The following is a 14,924-nucleotide window of genomic DNA, read 5'->3' as shown; positions in this document are numbered from 1 at the left end:
AGTTGCTGAAGACAGGACGAGTCAAGGTTGGGTGGTCAGTATGCCCCCTGAAAGCTATCCCTCGGGTTACCAAGCAAATGGAGAGATGCTTTAAGTGCATGAGCTTTGGTCACCAGGCGAGAAACTGCAAAGACCCTGATAGATCGGAGCTGTGCAGGAAATGCGGAGAGAAGGGGCACGTTGCTAAAGACTGTATGAAGCAACCGAGGTGCATGCTCTGCAGAAACGGTCATATGACAGGAATTTTCAGGTGCCCAGCTTACAAAAATGGGATAGTGGGCCAATACCCGAAAAAAAAGTTACAGTGAAATTTTCAGTGGAAACAATGCTCTAACATTAATATTTATTGTCGACAATAAAAATGATTGTTATAATGTTGTACCCTTCCGAAAACGGCAAAACTGCTACCTAGATGTACAATGAATGTACATAATAAAATGTTGTTACAGGTATACCTCGATATAACGTAACTGTCACTTTTGACTTCCATCATCGATATCTCATAAATAACAATTCAATTATTTAAATTGGCATGACCCATAGATGAAGGATTGTGTCATATCTCTGATGGTGTTATTGATTTGCTTAATTTAATGATTGTTAGCTAGAAATCAACGATGGAAGTCAAAAGTGACAGTTACGTTATATCGAGGTATGTACAATGATTTTTATCGTATTTTTCATTTATTTTATTGTGCTCTCTTGCCGTGCGGATCTATTTGCTTTTTGCTTAGGGAAGTGTTACTACTACCTAAAGCTACAACAAATTTAAACAGCACTTTTCAGTGCTCAACCTCTTATTCCTCTTCGATCCTTGTTTGGACCCTACCCGAGGTAATCCTTCTTGGATATCGATTTGGAAAATGCCTCTTCGATCCTTCAGATTCTTATAGTAATCTGCTTGGAAGTCGATTTGGATAAAAAATTACTGCCGCCATGGCGAAACGCAAAAGAAAGGGGCAAACTCTTGTTCCTCCTTCTGATTAAATTAATTTGAGTAATCAATTTGATTTGCTTACGGGTGATGAGAATTATCCATCATCCAAGAAAAATTCTTTTCCGGCTTAATGCCAAGAAGGAAAAGATTCCCCCTATTGTGATAACCACTTCCGATTTTCATGCTCTTCGCATGGAACTTTTGAATTTCGTGAAAGTTAAGTTTTCACTACAAATTGGACGTCGGGGTGAATGCCGTGTATTGGCTGAAACCTTGGACGGATTTAAATGTCTTCTCAAGTATCTTACTGAGAAGAAGCACAAATTTTTTTTACTTACGACACCAAAACTGAACGTGTGTTCAAGGTTGTCATGAAAGGACTGCCCAGTGGTGAATCCCTGGATCAGATCAAAGATGAACTGGCAAAATTACTTGGAGTTGTGCCCCTCCAAGTAATCAAAATGAAAATGAAATCCCGTCCTGGCGATTCGCGCAACGGGATTTTTAATGATTTTTATTTAGTTCACTTCAAGTCTAGTGAACTAAACAACCTTAAGGCCTTAGAAAAAGCTAGCCTTATGCTCCATGTCCGAGTGAAGTGGGAACTCTTCAGGAAGACTGGAGGAAATTTCCAAAACCTCACTCAGTGCCGTAAGTGCCAGGGATGGGGTCACGTAACTAAAAATTGCTACATGCCAGCTAAATGCATGAATTGTGGTGATTCCTCTCACGCAAAGGACGACTGTCCTGTGAAGGAAGATCCTAAGAAATTTAAATGTTCAAATTGTGGTGAAAACCACAAATCCAATTTTTGAGAATGTACACACTAATCCAGTCAGTAAGGTTTTACTGGGTTTTTGAATTGCGGAACTGTTCGGTAAAACTTAAAAAATCTGTGGAAAATCCAAAAATAAGAAAATTTATTCCGAACTAAAAAAATAGAAAATAAAATTTATCGATTTAATTGATTCCTTACGGATAACGGCCATTTGAACTTTTACCGACTTTTTCAGCAATTCAAAAACCCAGTAAAACATACTGACTCCTGTAAAATAATCTAAGTGTGTAAGACTCGCAAAGCGATCCTACAATCTCGTTCTAACCGACAGGTAGGAAACGCTCCACGTTTCCGACCAGGTACAAATTCCTCTGCTGTTAACAACGGTCAGCGAGGAACAAATTCTACATTCGTACCCGTAGGTACAAATATCACCCCTGCTTCAAATTTTTCATCTGTACCTACTCTCCTCGCTACTAACAATGTTCAGCGAGTTAATGGAGCTACCTATGCTGCTATTGCAGCGGGTAGAAATCAAAATACAAACCAACGTTCTAACGGAAATTTTGACTTAGGAAGCATTACTGCCCCTAAAATGGAATTTTTACAGAATTCATTAGTTGACATGATTTCGGATATGCTTAAATCTAACTCCATGTTTGATGCTGTTCAAACTGGAGTAAAATTTGAAAATAATATTGTCATGACTTTAAAATTCAGTAATGGATTTTAATGCATTAAACATTTTAAATTGGAACGCTCGATCTCTTAAAGATAATGAAGACGAGCTATTTAACTTTTTGGGAGTTCATAACGTGCATATTGCCGTTATAACTGAAACGTTCCTTAAACCTGACCATAAGGTTAAGAAGGACTCAAATTATTTAATTTATAGAAATGATCGTCTTGATGGACCCTGTGGTGGCGTTGCCATCATTGTTCATAGACGAATCAAACATAAAATTCTTTCTTCATTTGAAACCAAAGTTTTTGAAACTTTGGGAGTATCTGTTGAAACAAAATTTGGACAACTTACGTTTATAGCTGCCTATTTGCCATTCCAATGCGTAGACAAGCAAAACTTACCCGTCATAGGTCTGTGAAGTACTTCAAGTCCCCGCGTACATCGTACGGGTTAGGCAAAAATGTGCGTCTATCTCTAAAAACTGTCGCATTAATGGCCCTTCGCTCATTTTCAACTTCTATTCAATTTTCATACTGCCGTACTCTAACGGAACTATCCACCTACCCTCTTCTAAAAAAGATCATTCTCTAGCTAATAAATCATCACACTAAAGCTTCATGTTAGCATTTCCAACCAACTCTGAAAATCGTTAGCTTCGCGTATGAAGTAACATAAAAACACTTTGAATGATTAATTCCCTTTATACAGTTAAATAACAATAATATATAATGCTAATGAAAAAAAATATATGGGGAAATCACGAAAATTTCATTGTTAAGATACTTAACAACCCCCCTTTTTTATTGTAAATTTTCCATTTACCATGAAATTTACTGTTTTGTACAACATAAATCGAGCTAAATTTATAGTAGACGTAACAATATAAATCATTGTTAAGACAATAATTTTCGTCTTATTGTTACATTGTTTTTTAATGTATTTTTGTTGTTATTTTTTTCGGGTAGTAATGGACATAACCCAAATAAATCTCAATCATTGTGATACAGCACAGCAACTGTTGTGGCAGTCGACAACGGAAACAAAGTGCGACGTTGCAATGATTGCGGAGCCATATCGAGTCCCTCCCGATAATGATAACTGGGTGACCGATAGAGCAGGGATGGCGGCGATACAAGTTATGGGCAGGTATCCTATACAAGAAGTGGTGACGAGGTCTTACGAAGGTTTTGTGATCGCCAAAATTAATGGAACCTTCGTATGTAGGTGCTATGCACCCCCTAGATGGACAATGGAGCAGTTCCACCAGATGCTAGATAGACTCACCGGGGAGCTCACCGGACGGAGACCAATTGTCATTGGAGGAGATTTCAATGCTTGGGCAGTGGACTGGGGAAGCAGATGTACCAACGCAAGAGGGTATAGCCTGCTGGATGGCAAAGTTGGACGTCAGTCTGGCCAACGAAGGAACCATCAGCACCTTCCGCAAAGATGGTAGGGAATCCATTATCGACGTCACTTTCTGCAGTCCGTCGTTAGTGGCAAGTATGAACTGGAGAGTGTGTGAGGAGTACACTCATAGTGACCATCAGGCGATTAGGTACAGCTTTGGCCAACGGATACCTACGGCAATGTGGAAAACGAAAGTAAGCAAGCGGAGGTGGAAGACGAAGGCATTCGACAAGGATTTCTTTGTAGAAGCTCTCCGGGTAGACAGCAGCGTTCCAGACCAAAGCGCGAACGAGTTGACCGAATCGTTAACGAGGGCATGCGACTCAATCATACCGAGGAAATCGGAGCCAAGGAACAGACGGCGCCCAGCTTACTGGTTGAACGAGGCACTTAGCACCCTCCGCGCTAGTTGCCTCCGAACCAGAAGGCGCGTTCAGCGGGCAAGAACTGATGCAGACAGAGCAGAGCGAAGGGTGGTGTTTCGAGCAGCCAAGGCCGCTCTAAAACAGGAGATAAAGCTAAGCAAGTCAAACTGCTTCAAGGAGCTGTGCCGAGACGCTGATGCCAACCCCTGGGGTGACGCATACCGAGTCGCGATGGCGAAGATTAGAGGTCCAACGACGCCCGTTGAAATGTGCCCAGAAAAGCTGAAAGTCATCGTGGAGGGACTTTTCCCGAAGCACGACCAAATGACCTGGCCACCTACACTGTAAGGTGAGGCAAAGGCAGACAACACCGAAGGTAGACAAGTCTCTAACGAGGAACTCGTAGCAGTGGCGAAAGGGCTGAAGACGAAGAAAGCTCCCGGTCCGGATGGAATCCCCAACGTGGCGTTTAAAGCGGCGATCCAGGCGTTCCCGGACATGTTCAGGATAGTGCTGCAGAAGTGTCTGGATGAAGGTCACTTCCCGGACCGATGGAAGATACAGAAGCTAGTGCAGCTGCCGAAACCCGGAAAACAACCGGGGGATCCAGCATCGTATAGGCCTATATGCTTGCTGGAAACAGTAGGAAAGCTATTGGAGAAGATCATCCTAAACAGGCTAACGAAATGCACGGAGAGTGAGCATGGATTGTCGGTGAGGCAGTTCGGATTCCGTAAAGGGAGATCAACGGTGGATGCAATTCGGACAGTGGTCGAAAGTGCCGAGAAAGCGTCTAAACAGAAGCGGAGAGGAGATCGATATTGCGCCGTGATAGCGATCGACGTGATATACACGAAAACTATGTTGGAACGAAACTTCTAGAACAATATGAGGAACATTATGCCGTACACTACACATTTTTATATCATATGGGTGGAAAATTCGTAGAACAAATACTTTAAAATTCTTCACTTTTTAAGATATCTTCGAGCATGAAACTAAGTCAAACTTCAATAAAATCACTTCGAATAGTCAACCTTTGGTTACAAAGTTGATACATGACACATTAAACTTTGCTATGAAAGTTGTTACAGCAGCTTTCGTTGTTTCAGTCTCGAGATACAAATATTATAAGCCGTAAATTACCTTGAAAACATAAAATTAACTAGAAGCACCTCTAAATCAACACCGATTTTGCTGAAAATTTGCACAAAAGTTCAAATTAACATGACGAACAGTAATCACGGTTGACCCGTTACATTCCGAACATTTCGTTTAAAATGAACAGGTCTAATAATTATATATAATAAAATATTATATATATTTATATAAATAACAAAACGGCATATAGAATTATGATGTTGGCGATAGGTTGGCTTCCAAAATCGTTGTTGATACCAAAGAAGATCTTAATTTAAATTTTATTCATACCTAATTCTTTATGGATAATTTTAGCTAAGAATGCTAAGTTGCTATAGAAGTATCGGATTTTGCCTCAGTAGTAGACAATATAATCAATTATATTATTTTCTAACGATATAAGCTCTTTTCATATGGAATTTTCGATTAATCCAAGTGCTTAGTTGCTGATTAGACAAAATTGAATCACAAATTGAGCTTCATTGGGTTATGAGATGATTTTGAGGTTCACTGGTTTGGTTTTGTGTAAAAATTGTACGTAAAAACTTTTTTTCCTTTAAAGTGCCCATCTCGCGATGTATGGACGATGGTAGTAAACATAATAAACTATCTTGAGGCAAAGTTTTCATTTCATTTTCAAGCACAGAAGGGGGTCATAGGGCCAAGTCACCAGCGAAAAATCGCTGTCCATACTGCACCAGGGTAGAGGTATAGATTTGGCATCACAGAATAATAACCACAGGGGTCAAATGAATCCTGTTTACGATACCGGATAGTAAGGAAAGCTGTTGAACATAGGGGATAGTCAGAGTAACAGCAATAATAGTGAAAGTTAGGAAAATAAGCAGGTAGAGATGGTTGATTTGCAATGGCTATCGACTCTGTTATATGGCCTACCGTATCAGATTCAAATTTAATGTCGTTTAATATTGCGCTTATTACTTTCATCTTTATTCTAAGCAATCTCCTTTCATACTTGTTTGTTTTAAAGTGAACTGGATGAAATGATTGTTTTATCAAAATTATGTTAAAGTTAACTACTATTCATATTTGCTAATTAATACCTAAATGTAATTTTTAATTTTATGAAGATAAGTTGCTCAGAATAGCAGCCTGTAATTCCGTACCAGAATCCGCCTCCAATTTAATGTCTTTTGTGGATTCGTAGTAGCAAAGTTGTGCTAAAAGCTAAATAGTTACCTAAAAATACTACCTAAATCGTTCACAATCAGAGCCGGGCCTCTGATGAAAACCAAAACTACAACCCTGAAAAAACGAATCGATATTTTCGAAGGCGAACACAACCTATTCTTGCTAGTGATTCTGTCCAATTGTTAGGTATCCAAATTATAGTCATTCATAAATTTATTATTGAATATATGGATGAATTATCTATTATTGAATAACTATTATTTACGATAATTACATGAAAGAAATAACATATAAACTACAAACAAAACGTGACTACTAAAATCTCAAAAAGATATTCTCACAAGTATATTTCACGCAACCAGGAATCTCAAAACCATTAGACGCTATAATGATACTCTGCACATGTTAGACACAAGAAAAGGCCAAAAAGCAAGCGTCCGACACACAAAACCCGCCAAATCCACTAGCAGTCACAATCAACGATTCTACGAATCGCGAGCGCTCACGAATCATAAAACCGCTGACTGCGACACTCTGAAAGCGAAATTGACAGGCTCTATGCGTCAAACACCCGCCCTCCAATCTCCTCCCGCATCCAACAACACAAACCTCCATTACAACATCTAACGAATTCAAAACTCCGAAAATCACTCATCTATAGAAAGTGAGTGGAAGCAACCCTGCATGCAACTATTCTTCATGATACGCTTTGTCTGTCTATCTTTCTATTAGGCCTGTGGACATGTGTTAGCTTCGAAACTTCTAACCAAACTAGGAAAATTTTGAAATCACAAAAAAAAAATCAAAGGTAATTACAAGCAAAATACATATTGATTATTTTACGCAAAACCGAGCAAGTAATATTAAATCTCTTGTATTGTATGCTAATGCTAATTGACTGTAACAAAAATAATATGCTTAAATAAAATAAAATATTAATAAAATGATATGCAAAATTTACTAGAAGGTCATTACTTTATTGGTGAGAAGTTTCTAACAACCAAGAATTAATCGTTTGAGGTATACTGAAGCATTAAGAAGGTGATATGTGTCACTATGGGAAATCATCATCGTTGCAAATATAAAGAAATTAAACATAACCCTTTGCTTCAGTACCGTCAACCTCCATGTCCATGGGGAGGGAACTATCTTGAGGCAAAGTTTCATCCAAATCAAACATGGTCATTTTTTAAACAACTTTATATTTTTTAAATCGATTTTCGACAAATTGATTTTTTTTTTCGAAAACTTGGACAATTTTCTAAAAGTTGTCCATACAAAACATTTTTGTAGGAGTTGTCATTTTTCCATAATATTTTTTTGAAAAAAATCGCCCTTTTCAAATGTAAGTCTAGACAAATTTTGGAAATTTTCATTGAAATCTGCCAGCTTCGATTCGATTTGGCGCGAAATGCGACAATAAATTTTTAATTCCTACATGTACGCGCTTGTTGAACATTTATCACGATTATTTTGCCGCGCAACAAATCAAACATATATGTGGACGGAGCATAAATTTCAATTTTTGCATCATCTGTCTTAAATTGGTAGATAATCGAGCCAAAGAACCAACAACTTTGGCTTCAAGCAACATGTTGGTGGATGACGTTTCTGCCATCGGAGTGATCAATACCACATAGGGAAAGATAGATTTTACAGTCACGTAAGGTTAAGTTCATAGATTAAGACTGCTGTTTACAAATGTCAGTACCTACTTAAACAAAAAGAAATAAGTAAACTCAAATGCTTTAAACGCATTCATCAGAGATTTCGCTTTAATAGCCTTACAAGGTTTGTTTACAAAATGGAGTTAAGGCCATTTCAATTATTGGTCTTGAATTATTAGAAAGTTTCGGCTCTTACGACCAAATTATTAACGTCTTTCTGGGTAAGTTTAATGATTGCCTGTATTGGATTCTAGATGTTATTTATGATTATTGCAGCAAATCAGTACACGGTTGAAGTTCTTAAACGCATCGAGCGAAAGGAGGTGGAAGAACTTATTCCTCAACCTTTCCTGGCCGAGAGGACCAAATTTCTTCACGGTTTCAACGATTGGCGAAAGCAGCTGGTAATTTGTAACTAACTGACATAAGATAGAATATAAGTTATACTTTAGATGTTGTAATTTCTTTTTTTTTTTGTAGTGATCCAGTGGCAGCACTTGCTTAAACTCTACACTTGACCCCTTTTATTGATAAATTTTGCTTCTATGAGCCTCTATTTTAAATCAACACACAGACGTTCCTAGGCTATGGTGCCCGTTTGGTCACTGTTGTTTTTGTGCTGATCCAAATAGTTTTGATAATATAATTGCGCATTTTTTTTTTTAAAGGTTGATTTTTGTCTCAGTCTTGTCACTTATTTTGTCATTTTGTCTTGTGTATTAACCCCCACTTGTCTTGTTTATTGTGTCAACTTGTGTCTATTGTCCTTCCCCATTTGTTTTTAAACTCGTTCTGTTACTCTCTCATGACTAATTTCATTGATATATAAAAATAGTAATATCAATTACAGGATAATATGGTTGTTTCTCGATTACTTCTTCAAAGGGAAGCACCAGCTCCTGCAAACAATGCATCCGATCGTCGATCCGGCGCAACCGGCAGCTCGCGCACGCCTACCAACACCACTACCAGGTAGATGAAAATCTCCCTATCTGATGATAGTGCTAGCATGCGTGGGCGAACCATCAGTTACGCCAAATCGACGACCAAACGCACCGCCTACAAAAGCGGATACGCTCCCTTGAAAAAGTTATCGAGATTTCTACTAATTAATGAATTATAGACAATTACCTCTCATGATCCTTGGATCCACTATGATTTTAACTTACCACTTTTAGATTATTTATCAAATACCTCTCCGAGTATATAACGCCCCGATGCCTTGTTGATTTCTGGTCTCATTTGGATTGGTCCTGAATTTGTTTGATATCCTGTTCGAAGTTATTCTTTTCCTTCTCCTTAGTCAATTGAAATCCCCGTGTCTCATGTCATATGATTCGCCATTCATAAAGATAATGGGTTAAAAGGGAGTAATACATACATAAAGGTAGATTAGTATTAGTTGTACTTGATCCAAACACTAGAAAGAAGCATAGATAACTTAGTAGGAAAATAAAACTAATATATAACTAGTGCAATGGATAAGTGTTAGTTCCGGGATCATTTTAGTGTTAGTAGTTATGTTAGTTTTGATCCGTATTCAGTCCTGCCGGCCCCTCCAGCACTATTTGCAGCAATTGTGATAAGATTATGCGACACTGCTACTACTACTATGTTAGATGTATGACTTGTAAATTTTCGCAACGCAATGTCTTTCAATAAATCACTCAATCACTTTGATGTCTGAAAATTTGCTCAAAAGGGTTTTGTTGACACATTATACCTTACCTAAAGCACAACAATCCTAATTCTTATTTCAAACCTATCAACATATTTAACACATCTTTCCTAAAACTTTACTAGTTCGTAAGCGTCTGGTTCAAGATATGACTTTCGCTATTAACATTGCCTGTAATTAACAAATACACTAAATAGGATTTATTATGCAACTTCAAAGGCTAGTCGCCTCCCTACGCGGACCCCCCGCGTCCTATCTCTTATGTTAATTAACTTTCTGAATTCTCTAATTGAAGTTTATTTAATAAATAACTGAAATCTCTACCTACACAATCATAACCCATGCTTTTAAACTTAAATTTAACGTGTTTCAAGAACTTCTGGCTTTGACATATATTAATTATATCTTTGTTCGTCCCAGGTGACACCTTCAAGTGACTAAAATGCTTCACTTTGAAGTAAGTTTCCAAGCTAATTTTAAATTGTATATTGTATAGGGTAAATGTTCCAATTACGCTCTCACGTTTCCACTATGTCGCACCACAAAAATACATATGGGTATGTAACAATAGAAGCACACCACACTTATCCCAAATCAAAATGAAGCACATATAAGATTAGTTACAATACCATGTACAAAAATGGTGTTTAACATTGTTTCCTGAGTAATACTTCAATGAAAACAACAATGAAAGCGTGGCACGTAAATAGAAGGAGTACCGTTCGGCACTTTCTGAAATATTTCAATAGTATAATTCCCTTGCAAACCCAAATAAATCTATCTGCGTAAAACTAAATAAATTAAGAGTGATTTGCGGCAAAACCCACCAGTATCACACCCAACGTCAGTGCCTATACGTAAGCGTACTACGACGCGGCTCTCAATCGAAGGAGTAACAAGTGTGATACTATCACTGCTAGACTAGATCTTTGGTTCTCTCATGCAGTGGTTTATCAGAGAGGGGAAGCTTAGTAATCCCCATTGCCTGCCCATGGCGCCATTCTATCGCGGCATGAGCCAGCAACGCCAGCCATAAACCTACCGTCTCCAACACTCCACTAAAAAGCATGGAATTAAGCCCGCCCACCAGCATCAAGGTGCAAAAATTAGCCAAGGGGAGGGAATACTTTAGGTGTTGTAATTTCATGACAATAATAAATGACGCTTAAAAAATATTTTATTGTATTATTATAAGTAATAAAAGCACAAAAAGAATCTAGCGTAAAGCGAACAAAATCGGTTTTTGATACAATGCGTTGATATTTTTGGAACTAAAATACAAAATTGTTAAAACAATAATAGGGGAAATGGCTCTTATGTTGGCCTATAGGTCTAAGATTGGGCCCATCGCTAAAAATCTGCTAGGGTAAATGCAGGTAATGTCGGCCTAAGTGTCCCTAATTTGGGCCCATACATAAATTCAGCAATGGACTAAATTTTCAATAGCAACCAAAAATATCCATTAGTAACTTACCAATAACGCGTTCATCTAGATAAAATTGATAAATAGCAGATTTTTAGCGATGGGCCCAATCTTAGATCCATAGGCCAGCATTAGAGACATTTCCCCTATTAATCAATTTATCTAGATGAACGCGTCATTGGGACGGTTCTAATAGATATTTTTGGTCGCTATTGAAAATTTAGTCGATTGCTGAATTTTTGTATGGGCCCAAAATAGAGGCATTTAGGCCGACATCACATCCATTTCCCCTATGTATTTTTTGTTTCAAAACAATATCTTTAGCTATTTCCATACACATCTGCATTGATCTAACAAATCATATTTTTGTTTCAACAATGATTTTGTTTTGTTTGTGACAGCTGGCAATTTTAGAGCAATTCTTGAAACAACAAACTTTATAGTGGAAGTAAATGACCGTACTACACTGAACGAAAACACCCGCCGTTTACTGAATGATTTTTGCCTCACCCAAGCCCCATGCTTATTATCAGATGATTTTAAGAAGATCGTCATTTAATTCATCTTTTGACAGAATCAAGGCCAAATGTATGAATATAATTTAAAATTAGCTTTATAATCATATATACAATAATCAAAACAGAACACTGTGTGAATGATTTGCATACAAAAACTTTTCAACTCATCAGTCTTGTAATGAAAGAAAATGAGATAGAATTCAAATGATGTCCATATCTATGTAGTTGGCTTAATAGGGGTATTTTCTTATCAGAAATATTCTTGAAAAAAATAATTACACAACCATTTCAATCAGTTATTAGCATTACTGTGTAAAAATAAGAAGACTACATGAGTCATCTCATATGAAATGGTCGTCTAACTATATTTTTCTAGAATATTTAAATAAACAATTAGACAATTATTTCTATTGATATAACTTTATTCCTAAAGAATGTATCTTAATTAAATCTTAAAATAATTAAATGTTTTCTCGTCAACGGATGTCATCCCGTAAAAAAAGAACGATAGAGGTACCGAGGGTACAAAATATCACTTTTTCCCGAACAAACTTGAGCCATTTACTATTCATTTTATTGTATTTAGTCAAACACTAAATTTCACTTTTTTCACAAATGAAAACAAACTCGCGCAGTCACGGTCTTCGCCACCATTTGCTAACTGATAGAGAATAGCCGAAAGATGATGACAAACCTAACCTGAAATAGAATGATTTTTGAACGTTTGAAAAGTAAACAAAAACCACTTATTGTTGATCATAAAATCATTCGACGTGTTTTTCATTCAATCTCAGGAATCATTAGTTTTGCTTGACGCTGAATGAGATTTCATTCAACGATCGGTGGATGTTTTGGTTCAGTGTAGTTGAATCAAAAATAATTACTGGCAAGCCGTCAGTCTATAATAAAATTTGTTGAATCGATACAGAATTCTTTTGGATTTACAACATATTTCTCTGCGTGTACATTTCTATATTATACATTTTTTACGCTCTGAGCGAGAGATTTAGAAATTTGTGCCACGAAGCCTGGGAGAGGTTGGATGGGAGTTAAATTCTAAACCTTTTACGTTTTTTTGTAAATATAGGGCACAATTTCTTTAATATTCTGTTGATATAAATAAGCGTCTCCTTCAAGGGATGGTTCATTGATACTGAGAAACTCCAATGAGTATTCACCTTTCTTATTATCACATGCAGCATGTTCTTTTGAGTTACAGGAATTCCCCGAGTAGCGCGGTGGATAGTGGCACCCTCCGCCATTTCTCGGCTGTCTTCTAATCAATTGAGCTGATTTCCTGTAGGTGACAAGTTTATGGTTGACCCTCATGCAAGGGTGAATACTCATTAGCATGTATTTCTCTAACAGTTTCAAGGTCACCGCACTGCAATAGAAATAAATTTCTATTGTTAGACGGATATTCTGCCGCTATTCACATAACAATCCCATGTCCTGTGGGTTTCATATCTTCATGGGACTGTTATGGGAATTTTTTTTTTTTCCTTTGGTTTGTTTTTTCCGTCGATCTTGTTTTCCGTGCTGAGCACCAATGCTACCGACGTGCCAGGAAGGCAGCTCCCACACCTGGACCCTACCTATCGACCCATCAACTCATGAACCGGGGACCAACGGCTTTACTTCCCATCCGAAGGAAGGCGTGATCAGAGATATTATGCCTCAGAACATCCCGGTGGCGCCGACTGGGATTGAACCCAGGCCTGCTGGGGTGAGAGGTAATCACGCTTACTACTACACCACCGGCGCCACCTGTTATGGGAATAGCGCTATCTACAAAAGGTACGAATTTTTGGATGGAAGTGAACGTCCAGGACAGATGGAATACATAATTTTTAAAGCCCTTATAAAGAATAAATAAACAAAGACTTGGAATATGGATTAATGGTCCATTCGGGTGAATGGAATTCGGGGAAATGGAAGGCAATCTTGATGACGTTTTTCTTGCCGATAATTATTATAACAACAAGTTATTATAAAACCTATAGGTAACATTATACACAAAACTACATACCTTACAAACTGACTTAAAAATTCCACCAACAAAATGATGATAACCGTCATCATCATCATCATCATAACATTCATCGTGAAAAAGCAATGTCGTAATCGGTCACAAATACTATTTAGGGCCCATGCATTAATTATGTCACGCTAAATCGAGCAAAAAATTACCCCTCACCCCCCCCCCCACCTATCGTGACGTTTTTCCTATAACTAATGCATTGCTTGTCACAAAATCTTAGACCCCCCTCCCCCCTTAAAGCGTGACATAATATATGCATCAACCCTTAGGCTTATGAAAAACAAATGTATAATGCGACATCCGTATCGTTGATTCAGTTAATTTGGTCAAATACGGGGTGTAGAGCTTTGGAATCAGAATTAAATGATTGAATACTACATCCAAATGATAAATTAATTGGTAAGCGTCACGAAAAATGGAACCTGTTTGCGTGTCTTAACCCTCGGGATGTTGCATTCAAGGTGTCTTTCAGGTGATCTCTTAGAGGTTGGTGTCCAAAAATTCAGTAGGATAATATTGCTAATGTAACGATACTTACCAATCACGTCTGCCTTCTTCGTGGAAGTTATAAACCATGCATCATCTCCAAACTTTCCTAGCCTAAATTTGGAACGCAAAATGTTTTTCGGAAAACCGCAAGCTACGGAAACTAGATAGTAGGGCTTTTCAATGTTTGTTTCTATCAAAGTTGAAAAACTACTACGCAGAGTTCTGCTCCATATACGTGCTGCCCAATTCATGGCTACCGATTGTGGACTGTAATTTCACTAAAAATAAACCACTTAGTAATAATTGTGTTGAAAATACTAAAATATAACTCACCAACCTATTAATTTCGGAAAAATCCTTTTTATAATTTTATATGCGTGATAAATTTGGCACCAATTTATTATCTTTCATTATGTGCACACTAATTGTAAATATCACAATTTAGAATAAATACACGCACGCTCGAAACTTAGGCTGTGGTCCATTTCAGTGCCAACATTTCAAAGGGGCGTAATTGATTTTGTAAACAATGGCTTTAGCCGTCGATTTCTCGCAAATAAAAGTTCACCTCTCCATATTAACAATGCTAGCTGGTAAAGGTAACATTCCTCTATCTGCTGGTGACATTAATCTTCATGATT

The 14,924-nt window shown here is 37.6% G+C and overlaps 1 protein-coding gene across 2 annotated transcripts in view; it reads right to left on the bottom strand.

Annotated features, from left to right (window-relative positions):
• The window catches only part of LOC135709855 (protein phosphatase PTC7 homolog), a 56,461-nt gene extending 41,817 nt beyond the window's left edge, over positions 1–14,644 (bottom strand). The window contains exons 1-2 of one of the 2 annotated variants that reach the window (XM_065232278.1): positions 14,621–14,644; positions 14,333–14,561 (exon numbers count right to left, since the gene is read on the bottom strand). In XM_065232278.1, coding sequence (XP_065088350.1) covers positions 14,333–14,534 — 202 coding nt within the window. In that variant the 5' untranslated portion in view covers positions 14,535–14,561; positions 14,621–14,644. Of the gene's footprint in view, positions 1–14,332; positions 14,562–14,616 lie in introns of both variants that reach the window. The other variant, XM_065232277.1, reaches the window with a different exon arrangement.
• Positions 14,645–14,924: the final 280 nt, after the last annotated feature.

Source organism: Ochlerotatus camptorhynchus, unplaced genomic scaffold (genome assembly GCF_037179485.1).
Source record: "Ochlerotatus camptorhynchus isolate MF236.1 unplaced genomic scaffold, CSIRO-AGI_Acam_v1.1 ptg000366l, whole genome shotgun sequence".
Lineage (NCBI taxonomy): Eukaryota > Metazoa > Arthropoda > Insecta > Diptera > Culicidae > Ochlerotatus > Ochlerotatus camptorhynchus.
The sequence above is the reverse complement of the archived record's forward strand: the minus strand, read 5'-3'. Positions and strand labels throughout refer to the sequence as shown.